General features: G+C 42.9%; 1 protein-coding gene across 1 annotated transcript in view; it reads right to left on the bottom strand.

Annotated features, from left to right (window-relative positions):
* CMTM6 (CKLF like MARVEL transmembrane domain containing 6) overlaps positions 1–21,000 on the bottom strand; it is a 29,348-nt gene continuing 8,348 nt past the window's right edge. Inside the window, exons 2-6 of the mRNA XM_058729637.1 lie at positions 16,870–17,046; positions 12,057–12,155; positions 6,150–8,807; positions 1,893–2,154; positions 1–1,213 (exon numbers count right to left, since the gene is read on the bottom strand). Coding sequence (XP_058585620.1) covers positions 8,673–8,807; positions 12,057–12,155; positions 16,870–17,046 — 411 coding nt within the window. The 3' untranslated portion in view covers positions 1–1,213; positions 1,893–2,154; positions 6,150–8,672. The remainder of the gene's footprint in view (positions 1,214–1,892; positions 2,155–6,149; positions 8,808–12,056; positions 12,156–16,869; positions 17,047–21,000) is intronic.

Raw genomic sequence — 21,000 nt, 5'->3', positions numbered from 1 at the left:
CATATTTCTAAATTTATTAGATACTGGCTGTAGTCGTGTGGCTTTGTGGGCGTTACGTTTGTTTTTCGGTCTGGACTCTGCTCCCTGCTCTTTTGCAACAAACTGCTCGCAGGATGCACACACTGCGACCCCTTTGGGTGGCTCGTACAAGGCAGAGGCCAAGCCAAAAAGGGCGTTTACCCATAAAGCTTGCCAAGCATTAGCAATGGAAACAATGCCTTTTCCTGGGAGCAGAAACGGTACATCGTCTTCTCCCGCAAGGTTTCACAGAGCCAGGGGTGCCGTGCAAAGCTTCAAAGTTTCAAGTTGAACACCCCTGCCGGCCACCGGCAGCTGGCGTTACTGTAGAGCAGGGAAGCTTAAAGAACGTGGTCATGTCCATTTCCAGTGCCCGACATCATCAAAGCGCATGAATGTGTTGCTGCCTTCATGCCTGGCTCTTGGTTTGCGGCCTCGGGTGTTGCTAACACTGTTTTTAGATCGCCTTTCTAGGGGTGGGGGCAGGGGTGTGGAGCGTACATTTTTATCGCTCTGGATTCTCCGGCGATCGAGCATCAGCGTATCGGACGCGGCTAGTATCACGTGAACGCCGGGTGGTGACGCAAGCTCTTCCGTAATGGCTCCACGGAGAAACCTGCTCTTGCCTCATCACGTGCCACCCAAGCACAGCTGACGCGAGACAGACGGGACCGTAAATGAGGACAGAATGCAAGTGTCCGGCCTTCCGCGCCACCATCTTGGAAGCTGTGTCACGACTCGGGGAGCTATTTCCCGGTCACGTTAGGACAAACGTAGCCGCCACTACGAAAGCGGCCCCGCACCAGGACCGGCCGCTGCGCGTACTGGCTGTCGGAGGCCGTCCCTCCAAACCTGGGGATGTTCCCGCAGCCCCCACCCCGAGTCATCAGACATGCGTCCACTGGAGCGAGGGCCCGAACACTGACATCTTGGAAGCCATTCAGGCGGGAGAAGATGCCCCGCCCTAGAGCCTCCGGCCCCTCAGCCCGCAGGGAACCACAGGTGTCACGGCGCCGTTGACTGGCACCTTTCGCAGTGAAACCTCCGCCACTTCCGGGCCTCCGACCTCTTGGATTTGAGAACCTCCTCCTGCTGCTGACAGTCGACTGCCCGCGTTACTGAGCCCTAAATGAAACAGTGTCCACTTTCACATTCTCATCTTCCAGTTCGTACGTGGGGCAAGCTCCAGAAAGTCCTATCGTGAGAAGAAAACAGATCTTCCGATGCAGGGCCCAGCCCAGCCCCTGAGCCTGTAACCACCTTCACCAAGTGGTCGCCCACCCATGGGACAGAAACAGTGTTTTCCCCTAATGCACTGCTGGCTTAATAAAGGACTTGCCTGCCACGAGAATCAGTGATGAAAGAGCCCTCCCCCCCCCGCCCCCCGCCACTGGCACAAGCAGGTCCCCTGCGATGCTGCAGCCATCCAGGGATGGTAAATGGGTCAGGGCCCACCGCAGTGGACACCCCGTGCAATGGGCTGAACACGGGGCACTTCCGGCCAGAGTGCGCCACCCCAAGATTTAGTAAACAGTATCTGTAAACATTGGCTCATGGCCTGTGTGGTCAGGTGTTTGGGCCACCCAGGACTGGGCTGGCGAAGACATACCATACATCGGGTGCAGCGTCCCCCACCCCCAGAAACACACAGCTATTTAATTACAGACACAATATTTAAGTTGTATGCGTGGTCATGTGAAGCAACCACATCTAGAGAAAAGCACCTAGAGGAACATGTGGAAGGTGCGGGAGGTGTTAAAACAAGATAAAGTAAAAACTACCAGGCAATAACAATGCAGTAGGTGGGAAGAACTGATGGGCATCAGTCCTCACGTCTTAGTGTCATTCGGGAGCCGAGCAGGAGTACTGATTACCCTTGTTTTCCTGACGTCAAATATGCACGCTAAAAATGTGAGTATCACTGCAGAATTTTAGCTGATCAAAGTGGCAGGAACTACAGTCGCCGTTTTGTAAACGCAGATAACAGATTCAGAGAAAGGCCAAGGGATGGGAACTTTTAACTAAAAGGTTGACGGGAACCTTCATGGTGGGAGGGATCAGGTGCCAGCATCTGGACCACTGGGGTGCAGTTCGTGCGGGATGGCGGGAGGCACGCGCCATCACCCACAGGAAAACCTTAAAAAAAAGGAAAAGACTGACCTCAATTTAAGCAAGCCTTCAGAGCTATCTTTCAGTTTTCTAATCAGAATACGTCATCTTTAAAACAAAGATCCCACCATTTGCAACTACGTGGCAGGAACTGGAGGGTATTATGCTAAGCGAAATTAGCCAGAGAAAGACAAATATCATATGACTTCACTCATATGAGGAATTTAAGATACAAAACAGATGAACATAAAGGAAGGGAAAGAAAAATAATATGAAAACAGGAAGGGGGACAAAACATAAGAGACTTTTAAATACAGACAACAGAGGGTTGCTGGAGGGGTTGTGGGAGGGGAGATGGGCTAAATGGGTAAGGGGCACTAAGGTATCCAGTCCTGAAATCACTGTTGCACTATATGCTAATCTGGATGTAAATTATAAAAAATTAATTAATTTAAAAAATAAAATAAAATAGTGTTAAAAATAATAAAATAAAATAAAGATCCCATTCTGGACACCTGCAAAAATAAAGCACCTAGGACAAATCTGACAAAAGATGTACAAGACCTTTTTGAAGAAAACCCCAAACTTTATTGGAAAACAATAAAAGACCCAAATCAGTGGAGATTCTAGGTTCACGAATGTTAAGTTAAATCATAAATCATTTTCCCCCAAATTAATCTATAAATTCAATGCAATTCCAAGAAAAAATTAACAAGGGCTTTTTGTGGAACATGCCAAATCAATCTTAAAATTTTATAGTAAAAAGTATCTTTATAGTAAAAAGTAAAGTAACCTTTCTCTCAATTTTACTGCAAACCTAAAACTATTCTTAAAAAGTCTTTAAAATAGGGGCACCTGGTTGGCTCAGTTGGTTAAGCATCCAACTTCAGCTCAGGTCATAATCTCGTGGTTTGTGAGTTTGAGCCCCATGTTGGGCTCTGTGCTGACAGCTCAGAGCCTGGAACCTGCTTCGGATTCTTTGTCTCCCTCGCTCTCTGCCCCTCCCCCACTCTCACTCGGTCTTTAGGTCTCTCCAAAGTAAATAAAACATTTAAAAAAAAAAACTCTCTCTCCCTCTGCCCTTCTCCCCAGCTCAAAAAGAGAAAGAAAGAAAGAAAGAAAGAAAGAAAGAAAGAAAGAAAGAAAGAAAGAAAGAGTTTCAAATAACAAAGTGTTAAGAATACAACAATTTTGAACTTGCCCTCAGGTTATTACGACTTTATCAAGACTATGGTATTAGCATAGGTATAGAAAAAAAGCCTAAGGAAGCCAGCCCCAGACCCACGCATATGCATAAACTTGGTAGATGACAGAAGCAGCCGTTGTCTATCACAGGAGCAAAGAGTCACGGAGTGCTCCTACCACATACAGAAATCAGGGTACGTTCAAGTACTAAATGTAAAATGCAAACCTTTAAACATTTTAGAAAACGGCAGGGAACATCTGTGACCTTGAGCTAACAAGAATCGATAAGCAAAGAGACAAAGTATCAAGAAGAAAAGTTAAAATATAAATTATAGACTTTGAGGAGATATTTCCAAGGCACATTACTAACAAAGGATAACACCCATAATATGTCAAGAACTCTCAAAGGAGTTAAAAAACAAAAACAAAAACGCACATCAGGGTGAAAAAAAGGCAAAGAATATAAACGAACAACTCACTGATGTGGGGAAGCGTACAAAGTCAACAGCCGAATGAGAAGACGCCCAGGCTCACCAGTCATAAGGGGAGTGTAAAAGAAAATGAGAGACCATTTTAGCCCGAGATCAGCAAAACTCTTAAGCCAAACTAATACTAAGTGCAAGACAAGAATAAGGAAACAAAGCACCCCCGTACACTTCGCTGATGCGAAGTCTCCACTTTGGAGACCGTTTGGAAATATTTAGCCATGTTGGAATCCCACACATCCTGCGATGCAACAATTTCTAAGTCCACAACCTACATAGAACTCTTGCACCCGTGCGTGAGATGTTCAAAGATGTCTGTTCCCTGAACACTGGTTCAAACGGTCAAAAACAAACCACATCAAAATTTTTCTGTTAACAGAGGAAAGGTAAGTAAACTGGCAAATTCGTACAACGGGATGCCAAATAGTAGTTAAAATGAATGAACTAGAGCTGCGTGTATCAGATAAATTTCAAAATACTACCGATTGGAAAAAGCAACCTACGAATGGCTAAATCTAGCATAAATACCATGTCGGACATTGTTTATGGATACATCTCTCTATATAGTACAGACAATAAAGACAGGAAAGACAGGGGCGCCTGGGTGGCGCAGTCGGTTAAGCGTCCGACTTCAGCCAGGTCACGATCTCACAGTCTGTGAGTTCGAGCCCCGCATCAGGCTCTGGGCTGATGGCTCGGAGCCTGGAGCCTGTTTCCGATTCTGTGTCTCCCTCTCTCTCTGCTCCTCCCCGTTCATGCTCTGTCTCTCTCTGTCCCAAAAATAAATAAAAAACGTTGAAAAAAAAAATTAAAAAAAAAAAAAAAAGACAGGAAAGACAGATACCACATTCAGGATCATGTGTGCCTTTGGGAAAGTAAAAAGTAAGATTGGAGGTGGTGGTATTTCAGAAGTGAAACTTCATTTTCTTTCTTAAACAAGGGCCTTTGTGGCAAAAAGTCATGATCTATTAAAGCTGGGTGGTGTCTGAAATGGGTGTTATCTTCTGTGCTTCCAGTACTCAACAGTTCTCAAAAATTAAAAGTAGCCAAATATGAAGGCCACAGGAAAAAAAAAAACAAAACACTACTTCCCACCTTTCATTAGACCAATTTTCTAGGGTACACATAACTTGTACAATTATAGTTTAGTCTAAACGTCAGAACTGTTAGTTTTTCTATTTTACATTGCTTTGGGGGTATTCAGGCCTACAAAAATTTCTTAAACTGGGAATTTTATTTTCCCTAGCTGGGGCCCAATCCTTAACATGCTTATGCCAGACACTGCTGAACCCCAAGCCCATGGCGCCTGCTATCAGAACCAATGTGTTCAGGTAACAGAAGACTCTATCTGCTTCAAAGGGTATTCACCACTTGAGGAGAGGAATCTGGATTGCTTTAGGCCAATTTCAGTAATGCCGTTCTCCAGGTCAGTAAATAATTTAGAAATGGGCATTTAAAGTCTGTTAGTAAGACAAGTAGGTGAAGTCCACCAAGGGGCTTCTGTGAAAAAAGAACACCTCAGAGGCACAGCAATGCACAATCTCTTCTTTGGGCCTTGGACATTGTTGTGCAAGTGGACGATGCCTGGAGATGTCGCCTGTCTTGCTACACCATAAGGGGTCAATCCTGAGGATAAAGACTCACAGCAGAAGATGCATGGGCAGAAAAACATGGAAAGAGTCTGGGTCCCTGATAATACTGCTGAGACGCTGAACGTCGACCAGTCACAGAACGGCCCTACCTGGGCTTATGAAATACATTTTCCTTACTCTTTAAGACCTATTTATTTAGGTTTTCTGCTCCTTGCAGTTGACGGCACACTGAGACAACTTTTTTTTTGTTTGTTTCATTTGTTTAAGCAACCTCTCCACCAACATGGGGCTTGAACTCACAACACTGAGGTCAAGAGTCGCATGTTCTACCAACTGAGCCAGCCAGGCGCCCCAAGACAATGCTCTTTATCAAAACAAAACACAAAACTCTGAAGAATGTACGAATTCCAGTGAGTTCCTGCTGATCATAAAGATCTTGTTGTTCTCACACAGACTGGAGGTGGGAGTTCTGCAAACCACACAAATAGTTGCAGCTTTACCAGAACCACCCCAGTTTTGCTTCACACTTTCTCTGTCACTGAACAGTCTGAAAGAGAATGTGCCTATTTTGTTTTTAGCATTGTGTAGCCACAACGAGAATTGTGAGGGAGAGTATTTAAAGGTGTTTAGTCCGTAACGTTCCTTTGCAACTCTTTAGACACGGCTCCCAACAAAGGCGGTCTCAGCGTGTGTTCCAGCTTCCTACCTGTGCCTCACGCCTGGGCAGACGCACAGTCCAGTATCCCACCGAAGTACTTACCAAGATTGTACAGCCAACTCCTAGAACTCTGGAGAAAGTTTTCATCTTCAACATCAGGCTTCTGTGACAATGAAACAACTACAGAGGTGTAGACAATAAAATGGATTTATTTAAAAAGAAAACTACAAAATTTGACATTGAGAGAGATAAAAAAAAAAGAAAAAGAGACCCACAGGATTTAAATTGATAAATACAAAAGCGATTGGCTATAAACAATGTAAAAATACATTTCCCAGTCCCCAAGCAGAACATAATTTAAGTATGGCAGTTATAAAATTCTTACATTGTATGCATTTTTTCTTAAAATCTTTAAGAACCATTTTAAACAGTTTATTTGTATAAAATAGAACAAATCTAACATGGCTGTTAATAAAAAATTATGTGACATTTCAGTTTATTGAGTTTGCCCTTTTTCGGACATCAAAGGGGTTTTGGTCCCAAGTTTTCCTTGACCTTTTTTTATTCACCACGTGGTCTTTTTACTCGAATTCCTTCTACAGTAGAAGAGGGGGGCCAATCAGTCATGGGTCCCATAGAAAACAGGATGAAGAAAAGTTCCAGAGGGACCCAAAATACCAGCAAATATATTATCTTTCTGCAAAGGGAAGGTTAAGTGGCAGCTAAGAGGCCCACTTCTACACCAATAAGAGAGACGCAAGCCAAGCCTCAGAGCGAGCAGCGCTGCGGCTCGATGCCGACGTGCTGTGCGGAGGCGGCCAGCTGGGACACGTCCCATCAAACTCAACGAAGCCTGTGCACGTGCGGGGACCCTGAGGTAGCCCGGATGGTTTGCTGTGAAAGCCCAGCTGGGTCTGGATGATATTTAAAATGACAGTGTACAGTCGGGGGTGAAATTCCAGAACTTGCTGACCATACACGCTACTTATCTTTGAACCACTCTTCATTCTTGGGCCCAGGACCCAAGCTATTTCTCCTCTCGTGGATGGTATGCCCAGTAAGACAGCATCCGTGATCGGGTTCATTATCCCCTAGGCGGGTAGTGGTGACAGCACCACGGGCACTAGCATCCAAACTTGGGAACAAATGGATACAGTCCCGAGTCAGCAAGAGAGGGCAGCAGCCGTGGGAGGCCGTGCTGCTGAACTCTGACCACCGCACCTGCCACATCCACACACACAAATGAGAAATTTCAAACGGATAGGGTCATTAAATGGTCTCACTGGGAACACGATTCCACTCCTTCAGAAGGACACCGGATCCACCTAGCCCCGGAGACTTCCACCGAAGTCCTGAAGTACCTGACACGTGGGCTTATTGCCTTCACGCCAGAGTCCTGAGTCAAAATTCTAAGAGGAGGACAAGAAAGATCTACTCTGTGAACCCCTTGCTCAGAAAGGACCAAGTGCCCTGGCCGGCTGGCTCTAGGAGAGCCTGCCAGCAAGAGGCCATTCTTGCAAACGGTCAGAACGAGTCTGAAGCGGAATGGCTGGGCTGCCCCTTACACCATCCTCAGGGTTAACCTGGGCAGGATTTGCTAGATACTCCCTGAAGAAGGTCTCCCCCAAAGAGAAGTCAGAGTAATCCCCGACGTGGGAACGAGAAACCTAAAGATCCCACTGCATACTCTGTGCAGTTAGAAGGGCCCCAAAGTTTGGACTACCTAAAGACAACCGCCATCGGCCAGAGACTCCTCTCTGTCAGATGATGAAACAGTGTATGGACCATGTGGATAAAGAGAAAAGGGAGAATCTCAAATAGATGAAAAATCAAAAGATGGGGTTTTGAAAAGAGGGTAGGCTTCAAAGAAAACGCTGAACAGACTGATACAGCTGTATTAACTTCGGTAGGAAGAGCCATATATCAACAGGGGAATGGACCAATTCCTAGCTCCCAGTATGAACTTATCTCTTCAGACAGTGGTAAGCAGTTGAAGCCTGTTTTTAATAATCACTGTATTGTTCAAGAAGTGTATCTTTTTTTATCTTTGGTCCTTAGCCATGAGAGTTTCTTCCATTTTTCTGTGTTATATTCTATAAAAAATCTTTTTTTTTTCGCTTATCAACAACAAAGTGCAGTATAAACATCGGGTTTCTGATATTGTTTCTTTTATACGTATAAAATAACAACACCTCCCATACAGTTTCTATTATGCTAGAAAAGGTCTCAGAAAGAGTTAATAATAATTATCCTAAAACATTACAATATAATTTTAAGGCTGAGTGAGATACAGTAAAGCCTGGGTATTTCAATGACAGAATAAAAGATCATCAGTTGAGCTATGTGATTTAAAGAAACAACTGTCCTCCGAAACAGAAACAAAACCATTTCATTCGACAGAAGTTTTAACTGTTATTTAAATAAATTTTTTTTTGAAACAAAAAGTTCTCTGGCCTAATTTGTGGTGACTGACACAGAGTCCAATATTGATAAAAGTGCCTTCCTGCCCTTCCCCTTGTTCCCCCAAAGAAGTGGTTTAACCATTACATAAATTCTGCAAGAGTTTGTGCCAGGGCTCAGGCATTACGCAGCTGATACCTTATGCAACACCTATTCCCTAGGTCCTTAAGCATTAAGTGGTTCAGTGGCCTCTGTCCTCCTGGTAGCCTCAGGTTTTCTCATCTGGGACTCCTGTTGTTTCTCCCAGACCATACTGGCAAAGTCAAACAGGAACATAAAACTTGCTAGGAATCCAAACACCTGGGGAGAAGAAAGGGCGAAGGTTGTATGATGAGTTTTGGAATGTAATCTCACATTTCCTACTGGGCTCTGAAAGCGCTTTATACAAGCAACACGATTCGTCAATTTTATCTTATACACGTTATTCTCAACCCCTGGTAATAAAAGACTTTTTAAGGTCATCAGAAAACTAGACGTTACAAAAAAATTCTAGAGTAATGGCTACTAGTTGAAGTTCCACAAAAGAGAGATGTCCTGCCTTATGTGTGCATGTGGGATGTGGGGTGCCAAACCTGTGACACTAAGGTTAATAGATGAAAAACAAAATCGTAGAAAATGATACAAAACACAGGATTATTGGCAATGGTTAGACTGACTCACAGGTGAGATGAGAGAAATACGTGAGTAGGGAGTGAAAATGGCACAAAGTGATCACTATCAAAACAGAAATTCTATTTCGAAGATACTTTTAGGTTAAATTACCGAAAAAATATTTTCCAGTTACTTGTCACCCTGTCATGACACAGCAACATGACACCACGACCTACTTCCTCTTCCTTAAATCACTTCCTCATTGCACTCCTCTAACATACGATCAAGCATTCTGAGAACTCTGTTAAGAAGAAATCTTCTTCACTAGCAAAACCCTTAAAGAAATGGGGGCCAAAGAACGGCTCTGTAAAAAGAGAAAACTGATGTATGTGATGGCTAAAGTCCCTTCCACCTCTAGCAGCACCCCATCTCCATGATTTTTTATTATCGCTTTTATTTTTTTTTTTAGTTTTAAGTTTTCCAGTTAGTTAACATACAGTGTAATGTCAGTTTCAGGTCTATAGTTATTCAATAGTTCCATACATCACCCGGTGCTCATCTCGACAAGTGCTCTCCTTAATCCTCATCACCTATTTACCCCTCTGGTAACCATGAGTTTGTTCTTTTTTTAAAATTATTTTAATGTTTATTTATTTATTTTGGGAGAGAGAGAGAGAGAGAGAGCGCGCTCCAGGGAGGGGCAGAGAGAGAGGAAGAGAGAATTCCAAGCAGGCTCCGCCCTGTCAGCACACAGCCCTACGCTCAATCTCATGAACTGTGAGATCATGACCTGAGCTGAAATTAAGTCAGACATTTAACTGACTGAGCCTCGCAGGCGCCCCCAGCAGTTTGTTCTTGATTTTTCATATTTTGCTGTAGCTCCAATCTCTTGACTTTTCACACCCAACCCCTCAAGAATATGCATCCTGCCTCATTTCACTATAAAGCAAACTGAACTCCAAATTCATCAATTCACCCAAATAGCCCCAACATATCCAACCTAAATTTAATTATCAATCCCACATCTCTGAAGCCAAGTCGCTTCTCCCCTCTGGAGTCTTCATTTTGGCTTGATGGCATCTATCCCCTTATTGGGCAAACATATTACACACTTTAAGGACAGATCAGATGTCACTGTGTCTGTGAAGCCATCCCTGACCCCCTCCAGAGCCCCAGTTCATGCAGGGCCCTCTATGCCATAGCATCCAAACAAATGATATTCCCGATCTTTTGCTCACATACTTTTCAATTTTTTCTTCTTTTTTTAATGGACTCCCTTACTCATTTAAGTCTGTAAATTTTTTTCATAATAAGTTGCAAAAGGTAATTTCCAGCATATTATAGTGAGTTTTTTTTAATTTTTATTTTTATTATAAATACTGAGTTTTTAAATTACCAGTCACTCTTAAATATAGCCAATGAAATCTAAATACTGTAAGTCTAACACATCACCTAATTATACAAATAAGCTTTGTTTTAACAACCTGGAATTTTATGCCATGCTTTTTTCCCCCTCTTCAACTCAACTTTCCTCAATTCTATTTCACTTCCTCTAAGGATTTTATAGCAATGAACTTCTATACCTTAAAACATTTCACTGATCACCCTATCATACTCCTCTGCAATACAAATATGTATATCAACTGAAATTAACCATAAGGGTCATTAAAACTTAGATCTTTCTCTTCATGTACCGATTGGTTCATGTATTTATGATTATGGTTCAGGCATAAGTATTACTTGTTGCTAGAATGAGTCAAGGTTCAGCACTGATTTAATTTCGGTTTTGTTTTGACATGTGTGCTAACAAATTGCTCACATGAACAGGTAGATATAACCATGCAAGTCCCTGAACTCCTTTTAAGTTTTCTATAATTGAGAGTAGTTTTAATGATCTATTAGCTGACAACTCAATTAATTATAACTTCAAATTTGTTATGAACAAAGTATTAATTGGAATCCAGCTGACTCGCAAGAGGATTTGTTATTTTCAGTTGTTTGTGTTCACAAATCCACGACATGACCCTTGATTTGTACTTCTGAAATCCAAAAAGCTACAAAAACTCAAACGTTTTCATGATTTACTTGGCTCAAAAGTGACACCAGGCAAAACTACTTACAGTCTTTATCCCCTTTACTATGAGTATTCATGGTTCAGAAATATTAACATGTTGGATTACAGGGTCTGCCCCAGGCCCTCTGCAGCACTGCCTTTGTAAAATCCAGAATATTCTGGGGGCGCCTGGGTGGCGCAGTCGGTTAAGCGTCCGACTTCAGCCAGGTCACGATCTCGCGGTCCGTGAGTTTGAGCCCCGCGTCAGGCTCTGGGCTGATGGCTCGGAGCCTGGAGCCTGTTTCCGATTCTGTGTCTCCCTCTCTCTCTGCCCCTCCCCCGTTCATGCTCTGTCTCTCTCTGTCCCAAAAATAAATAAAAAAAAAACGTTGGAAAAAAAAAAAAAAAATCCAGAATATTCTGAATTAAAAAAAAAAAAAAAAATCTGGTCCTCCAAGGATTTCAGATAAAAACATTTCCTTATCGATCTCATCTATCAGGCTGAACCTTTCGATCATTTCTCCTGTGTATTCTCTACACTATTCTCTAAAATAGTGTGGCTATTTTACACCTGCCACGTATGCGTGTTTTTGCTGCACTGCAAAGGAGAAAAGAAGATAAGGAAGTCAGATAACAAAGTCAGTTCTACCCCTTCCATTAGCAGGAACACATTCATATGTGGAGTGATCAGGTTTTTATTAACAAAACTTGGTCAAATTCTAAACACAGGTTCTAGGTTGCTATATCATATTTATTTGCTCTTAGGTCCTCCGTTCAAAATTACACTGAAAAATAAGTTAAAAGATGAACAATGCTCCCCTATTGTATAACCTTTTAGTACTTTCCAAGCTCCATATTTCTAAGGCAACAAAAATAAGCAAGGGTTCAAAATACAAGGTACTCACAGTGGCAGCTGTCTCAGCTGGGGTCCTGTCATGTGTGGAAACGAAAATGATGGATGCCAACAAAAACACACATCCTGTGCCCAAAGTAATATAGAAATCCTACACACGTGCACAAAGAATACAGTAGGGTTAGGTTCATAGAAACAAATGTTTTTGGCTTTTACTTTTAAAAAACTTTGGTGACACAGCTTTTTCATGCAACCCAAATTTACATGATTCAGCTTCTAACTTTTCCATAAGCTTGGCATTCATTAATTATCCTGTAAAGGAATGCTATCCATACTTTGGATGGGGCATATTCAGAACACATCACAAGATAATCTTTCAATAAAAGCAGTTCCCCAAAAGGCCATGCGTGTGTATGTGTGTGTCGTTTTCTCTAGGACATATTAAAATTTCCAAAGCCATTTATTACATGCCATCTTACTTCCAGCAAAACCAAAAACAAAAACAAACAAAAAAAGAAAAACCAGAAAGAAAAAAATTTTTCTTCCCTTTCAAAGTATAGATGGTCCCTGACTTACAATGGTTCCGCTTGTGATTTTTAACTCTGGTGCCAAAACACTATGCATTCAGTAGGAACTGTACTTCCAGCTGTGGGTGTGGGTCCTCTCTCAGGCTGGCGCTGCGCGGGATGACCCTCCATCGTGCTGCTGGGCTGTGGCAGCGGCTCTCGCTCAGCCCCCGATCACGAGGGTAAACTACCGTACTCTGACAGCCCTTCTGTATCCACACAGCCCTTCCGTTTGTCACTTTCGGGACAGTATTCAATGACATGAGTCAACACGTTATTATCAAACAGGCTTTGTGAGAGATGACTGTGCCCAACTGCAGGCTAAAGTAAGTGTTCTGAGCACACTAAGCTATGATGTTCAGGGGGCTAAGTGTATTAAATGCACTTTCGACTTAACGGTATTTTCAACTTACGATGAGTTTTATCGGGATGTAACCCCGTCATAAGTTAAGGAAGATCAGGATTCTATGCTAGGATGGCCTCTCTGAGAGTACTTCAGTGCTTTGAAAGCACTCTAGAAAAGAGAGAATCAGATGAACCACCCGTCATTAACCAAATAAAATTATGCCAATAGTATGTTTTTAGACACGTAAACTTTCTGGAATAACGTATTGCTTTCAATCGTTCCAAGTAAGTAACCCAAAATGAGCTTGTATGATGAGCTTATCTGCTCTATAGAAGCTTCCATATCTCATCATAATGTAGCTCACGACACGAAGTTCTCCATGGGTTCCCAAGGGCTCTCTGGCATTATCTGGTAAGGCTCCCTCTCAGATGCCAACTGCAAACAGCACTTGACATGCACTTGATTCAGAGGAGAAACCGGTAAAATGACAGCCACTGCTCAGGGTTTTAAGTCTGATACTTTCAGAGTTTCCTGAGATGCATCTCCAGTAAACCTAATATCGATAAAACTACCCAACACAGAATTCCCAGACTGTCCGCTGTTCACGTAACATTTACCAAAAAATTTAAGAGATTTTCTTTTTGCTTCTAAAAGAGGTGTTTTTCTATAATACTTTTGCTTTTCCTATTCCTTTGAATGTTATTTCAAATCGGCGACACACAAATATAAAACTCCATTTACTAATATTTGGATTTCATTCAAGGAGGTATTAAACAGGACAACCATTTTGAGACAGAATAATTTACTGTTCGATAAATATGGGCTCTGGAACCAGACCACCTGAGTTCAAATCCCAGTTACACTACTTCCTGCTGTATAACTTTGAATTTGTTACTTAATTACCTGCGTGCCTTAGTTTCTCCATCTGCAAAATGGGAACAAGAACAGTATCCTCTTCATAAGTGATTCTAAAGATTTGAGTTAATCTGTGGAAAATGCTTAGACCACCAGTATCAGGCACACAGTAAGTGTCCCACAACTTTTGGCTACTATTACTCTTGACAGAATGTGAGCCACAATAGCATGGAATAGAAACGATTCTCCCTTCAAAAAGCTTATTGGTCCTCCCTAGACACTACCACCATCACCACCCATCACACACTCAAAACAGAAAACCTCTAACATTAAAAAAGTATTTGAGTCCGTTAACAGGTCAGGAGTAAAAGTGATTTTTAAACCTTTCAAACAAACATGGAATCCTTACAGTGTTAGGTGAAAAGTACAACATATATGACTGTAACTCTTAATCATCATCTATGAATAGACACGAAACACCCAAAAGAAATAAAATATTTACAGTTTTTTTGTAAAATATCTACAAAGGCTGTTTTAGGATGAAATGACTGATTTATTCCTTGTCCTACCCCCCAGCATTTTAAGATCAGCACTTACTCTAAAATAACTTAAATGCTCAAGATGTCATAAATGTTTTACATCTTGTTTAGTTATAGACCATTAAACTGGAAAATACTGTAATATTGTTTCTTGTCAAAAAGATCAAGGTTCTTTTTTTTCAACGTTTTTTTTTGTTTGTTTGTTTTTTTGGGACAGAGAGAGACAGAGCATGAACGGGGGAGGGGCAGAGAGAGAGGGAGACACAGAATCGGAAACAGGCTCCAGGCTCCGAGCCATCAGCCCAGAGCCTGACGCGGGGCTCAAACTCACGGACCGCGAGATCGTGACCTGGCTGAAGTCGGACGCTTAACCAACTGCGCCACCCAGGCGCCCCAAAAAGATCAAGGTTCTTAAACACTACAGATGCAGCACTAAAGTTTAAACATTTCTAAAAATATTCGTACGGACAGTGATACTGTTTTGCTGTGGAGAGAGTAAAAACTGAAAAAAATCACTTCAATCTTAAATGTTTACAATATAAACTCATACACTGGAACTAAAAATCAATCAGCTCAGACACAAGTTAACTTTTCACTTGCCCCCAAATCTTACCACATACCTGTCTGCAGAAAGGAAGGACTTAGAGATTACAAATATGATTGCCAAAAGCTCGAAGATATTCTCTGTATCCTCATCTTAATATGCGTATTCCATACAATAAATAGGCTCTGTTACTGTCATCATTATATACAGATCTAGATAACGGGGGGCTGATATCGGCCATGACAGCATCTAAAGTTGGCTAGGGCACTGGTTCCAACAGGATTCAGCGGTGGCCACAGAACGGAATCCAGCGTGTGGAGGGTTTTTCTGGGTTGCAATCTCGGTTTATTTTTACCCTAGCTGTGTAACTTTGGACAAGTTACATAACCACCCTGAATCTAAGTTTCCTCAATGGAAAAATGGAGCATTACAACATGAGGATTCTAAGTCACAGTATATACAGGATCTGACACGAGTCTGTGCTGACAGCAGCTGTTACCAAGGAAGGTAATGGAACAGTCATACACTGGCCACACCAAGATCCGCACGTATGTGCTCATCAAAGACTTGATGGATGGGATTCAGACTCTACCTGTTTGGTTTTGTTTTTTTCAAAGTTACTTTTTTAACTATTGTGGTATCAATTTTTTGTTTAATTTTTAACCTTAAAATAATTCTTTTAAAAGAAGGTAACAGATCTTACAGCACAAAATTATAAAGGGTAGTACAAAAGGGTGTACAGATAAAAATAAGTATCTTAGGTGTATACTAATATATGACCCAATGTTTACTTCTCATTAATTCAAAACAATAACAGAATTTTACTGCTTTGTATTTATCTTGTTACACCGTTTTGTTTTGTTTTTTTTAAAGTAATCTCTACTCTCAGTGTAGGGCCTGAACCCACAAACTCGAGATCAAGAGTCACACACTCTACTGACTGAGCCAGCCAGGTGCCCCTATCCCTTATCCTTAGTAGTTAAAAATTTACCCTGAGTTTTATCTTTTCCCTCAGAGATGTGAATTCTTACATATGTCGACCCTGACATGTACAATTCTTCACAAACCACTACTGTTCCACTCCAATACTACTGAAGAAGTAAAATGCTCAATTCTTCCTTCCTTCCTTAAGTGCAGTGTGTGAATCGTCTCATGTGTCATCTCACAAATCCACACTATACTCAAATAAAAACATGCACTAGCAGACCGGATTTAGAAAGTTATGTATCACTGATTTTGTGAAAATAAAATTTCCAATGTGCACTTTCATTAAAAGGGAAATTTCTGAACAATGAATTCCACAAATGCCTCCTTAATCCACTTATGGATAAATTTCTTTGTAATAAAAGTCAAAACCACAGGTAGGATTATGTGGCGTCACATTTTAAAACATTTTTTTACTACTATTTTTTTTTGAGAGCATGCACACACACATGGCGGGAGAGGGCCCGGGAGACAGAGCCAGAGAATCCCAAGCCGGCTCCGTGCTCAGTAGGGAGCCTGACGTGGGGCTCGACCTCGTGACCCTGAGATCACGACCTGAGCTGAAATCAAGGGTCGGATGCTTAACCGACTAGGCACCCCTGTGTGGTGTTTCATTTTAAAAGTTCCAGAAATACGTCACATTAGTTCATCACTCTCTCTAGCATCCAGCGTAATGCCTGGCACAGGACAGGTGCACAATGAGAAACTGTAGAGCCCACGAGCGACACCCTGAAATGTGAGAAATCAAAAGTGGCAAAAATCCTAGTTTTTAAAAAATACCTCACGGGAGTTAGGGGAAACCACCCATAACTGTAAACTCCCGGCCGGGTCCGTCCTCCTTCTCATTCCATTTTCCCCGTCTCCCCCACCATCTGGCAGGGAAAATGGAGTTGCCGAAGGGCAGAACTGGAACAATGGATAGTGTCTTCTGCTCCTGAGTGTTGCAAGCATCCCTAGTTTGAACAATAAAACAGCACAGGACTCCAAACAGCTATGTTCTTCATAGAGGGATGACAGGTCTTCATGCTTACCGATGACTTGACTTTGACAGCATCGACTCTGTCATAAACTGGAGTGCAGTACACAATCAGAATGAGGAGACTCAGGAGAAAGGCACTGCAGCTCACAAATTCAAAAAAGTAAAGTCCTCCACACAAAGTGCATTGTGACACGACTTCCTCGCAGACGAAGGCCAGCAGAGACAGCAACTACAAAAGAAACAGAACATTTCACTTAAGTGTTTTCCGGAGAAGCCTACAGTATTCAGAAAACATACTGGTCCACACAACTATCTGTGAAGTGGAGACCAGGGCAAACACGATTACTAAATGCAGCTGATCCACACAGAACTTACAGTCCGGTTGCCTTGAAGGGAATCCAAGTACGCAAATAATTAACTACCAAGTGCTAAAGGCCAGAATGGGCAAAACACAGCGTGTTGCTATAAAAGCACACAGGAGAGGCCCTCCACTCGGGGGGGTCAGGAGAGGGTTCCCGAAGGACAGGAGGGTCAGCCTCGGGGGTAAAAGACAGGGAAAGAAGCTCGAGGCAGAGAAGCAGTCCACAGAAAGACCTGGAGGTGCAAGCGCTTGGTACCCCTCCCACCCCAATGCATACATATATCCCCCCGCCCCACTGAACCATGCAGTGAGTTGAGTCCGCATGGTTCAACTATCCAGTGTGAAGGAAGGGGACCGCAGCACAAAAATGATTAAACCAGACTAGGGAGGTGAGCAGAGGCTAGATCTAAATGTCCTCTCTTATTATTAAAAATCGGATTTTAAGGATTTTCACGCAAATGGGCAGCACAATCAGGTCTATGCTTTTAGTAGTTCTTGCTGGCTACAACATGGAGAAGGGACTGGGGAAAGGGCAGATCCTGGGATGGACATCCAGTTGGGAAGGTGATGTAGGAAATCAGGGCAAGACAGTGACCGGGTAGTAGTAATGGAAATCATTGCAAGTAGTCTGATATCATTGCAAGACGCAGTAGAAGCCCTTATCAGGACACATTTAAACAGAGTAGGAAAGGGGCGCCTGGGTGGCTCAGTTGGTTAAGCATCCATCTTGGGCTCAGGTCATGATCTCATGGTTTGTGGGTTCGAGCCCCGCCGTCAGGCTCTGTGCTGACAGCTCAGGGCCCGGAGCCTGTTTCAGATTCTGTGTCTCCCTCTCTCTCTGCCCCTCCCCCACTCATACTCTGTCTTTCTCTCTGTCTCAAAAATAAATAAACATTAAAAATAAATAAATAAGGGGCGCCTGGGTGGCTCAGTCGGTTAAGTGGCCGACTTCGGCTCAGGTCACGATCTCGCGGTCCGTGAGTTTGAGCCCCGCGTCGGGCTCTGTGCTGACCGCTCAGGGCCCGGAGCCTGTTTCAGATTCTGTCTCCCTCTCTCTGCCCCTCCCCCGTTTATGCTCTGTCTCTCTCTGTCTCAAAAATAAACGTTAAAAAATTTTTTTTAAAATAAACAAACAAACAAACAAACAAACAAACAAATAAATAAATAAATAAATGGGGTGCCCGGGTGGCTCAGTTGGCTGAGTGCCCGACTTCAGCTCAGGTCATGATCTCACAGCTTGTGGGTTCGAGCCCTGCGTCAGGCTCTGTGCTGACAGCTCAGAGCCTGGAGCCTGCTTCGGATTCTGTGTCTCCCTCTCTCTCTGCCCCTCCCCAACTTGCACTCTGTCTCTGTCTCTCAAAAATGGATAAACATTTAAAAAAAACTTTAAAAAATAATAAATAAATAAATAAATAAATAAATAAATAGACAGACAAATAAATAGAGTAGGAAATAAGATAACATACTTGAACGCTTTAACTTAAAACGAAAAAGCACATTTATTCACCAATCTTTTGAAATTGGGCTTTTCTTGGAGTTTGAGCCTACTGACTGCAACTCCACATCATGTTTTCTGCACTCATCACTTTCTTCATCTGTAACTACCACTTCCAGACCAATGGTTAGGTGAAGTGGAGCAAGGCCTTGGACACCTGAGAAGCAGAGTGCAGAATCCTTCTAGATTTGGACGAGTTTTACTAGCCTTCCACAACAGGCGCCTCGCTCTAACTTAATTCCACAGCAAATACTTTAGTAATTTATTTTTCGGACTTGCCAAAGCATACAACTTCGTTTTCACAGGAAACAACTCCTTTCCACACTCAATTTTAGTCTGTGTGATATTTAGTTAAATGTCTGGCGATAGAAAGCGTAATTAGCAGTATTGCGAATAACACAAGTCGACTGATGGCAGAGGCGAGAGTGTTCAAGAGGGCCTGAAGTCATATGCTCACTTGAAATGTGAATTTTAAAAATTAATTAATTAGTTTAAAAAAAAAAAAAGCACGCAAGAGGGGCCTCAAGTGTGCTCAAGAGTGCCAGACAGGGGCGTGGGTCAGAATGCTGTGCCCTAAGGAAGGTACCTAGGAGGCAAAAGGGTACTCAGGTCTACAGCCCAGGGGAGAGGTCGCAGGTGGAGACGAAGACGTGGGCATCAGCCAGTGAGATCCCCCAGAAGGAGGAAAGCTAGCTTAGTGCAGAACTCTGAGCAACCCCACGATTTAAGGGATAGGCAGAGGCGGAGACACCAGCAAAGGACAATCAGGAACAGCATTCCAAGCGGATAGCAGAACAAGAAAAAAGGATTTCTACCAAGAGAAAGTAATCAAGAATAATGAATGCTCCTTAGAGGTCAGGTAAGAACGACACTGAAACACTTACATCATACTGGGCTACAGGCGGCTGCTGGTGACATCAGCAAGCCCATGGCAGCGTGGTCAGGCAGGGAGGCTAAGATTACAGCACTGCACAGTGAGAAGTGAGAGGAGGACAAAGCGGTGAGATAGAGCCAGCACAGTCACAAGCTGTACTTTGGAAAGACTGGCCAGACAGGGGAGTAGTGGACAAGGTCAAAGGAATGGGAATTTCAAGATGAGAGAGAACTGAGCATGCTTAAAAAGGCAGAAACCAGTAAGACGGGTGGGTCTCAAGACGAGGAAGAAAAGCAGCTCTCTATAGGTAGGATTTGGGGCTCAGGTTTGGGGCTAACTCTCCTCTGGAAACAGAAAGAAGACAAAGAAGAGAGGTTCACTTGGGCAGGTTTGTGTGGGTTTTGTGAAAGCGAGGGGAGTTTCCTTTGAGCATTAAGACCATCAAGATGACTGGTGACCTAAACCAAAGCCTATCGGGAAATGCCATTTTGCCCCTCGGGCCAGAAGCAACCAGATAGGGGCGCCTGGGTGGCTCAGTCGGTTAAGCGTCCGACTTCAGCTCAGGTCACGATCTCGCGGTCCGTGAGTTCGAGCCCCGCGTCGGGCTCTGGGCTGATGGCTCGGAGCCTGGAGCCTGTTTCCGATTCTGTGTCTCCCTCTCTCTCTGCCCCTCCCCCGTTCATGCTCTGTCTCTCTCTGTCTGAAAAATAAATAAAAACATTAAAAAAAAAAAATAAAAAAAAAAAAATAAAAAAAAATAAAAAATAAAAAAAAAAAAAAAAAGAAGCAACCAGATATATTAATGGCACCAAGAGTGCTACCAAAAGAAGCAGATACATGTCACTGCATAGTATAAAAATGCTGACCTACAACATACTGTCATCAAGAAGAAGTCAATGGCACAGCCACTCTGGAAAACAGCTGACCAGTCTCTTAAAAACTAAACAGGCGACTGCCATATGACCCAGCAACTGCATTCCTACCTTCTCCAGGAGAAATGAAAACTCACGCTTAGGCAAAAAACAATACATGGATGTTCATAACAGTTTTATTCATAATAGTTCTGGAAACCGGAAACCATCCAGATGTCCTTTCACCATGAAGCAAACTGTGGTACACCCATAACATGGAATACTGCTGAGCAATAAAAAGGAACAAACTTCACATACACAAGTTAGATGATCTGCAAATTATGCAAAGTGGAAAAAATTCCAAAACTCAAGGGTTACCTACTACATGGTTCCACTTACATAGCCTTCTTCAAATAACAAATTACAAAGCTGGAAAGCTCATTAGTGGTGGCCAGGGGAGAGGGGAAAGGTGTGGCTGTAAAGGGGTGGCATGAGGGAACCCTATGGTGATAGGACGGGTTCTGGAGCAGTTGTGGTAGCAACTCTAGGAAGCTACACATGTGATAAAACTGCAGAGAAATGTACACACACACACACACACC

Source organism: Neofelis nebulosa, chromosome 5 (genome assembly GCF_028018385.1).
Source record: "Neofelis nebulosa isolate mNeoNeb1 chromosome 5, mNeoNeb1.pri, whole genome shotgun sequence".
NCBI classification, from domain to species: Eukaryota; Metazoa; Chordata; class Mammalia; order Carnivora; family Felidae; genus Neofelis; species Neofelis nebulosa.
Note: the sequence above shows the minus strand (reverse complement) of the source record. Positions and strands in the feature narration are given on the sequence as shown.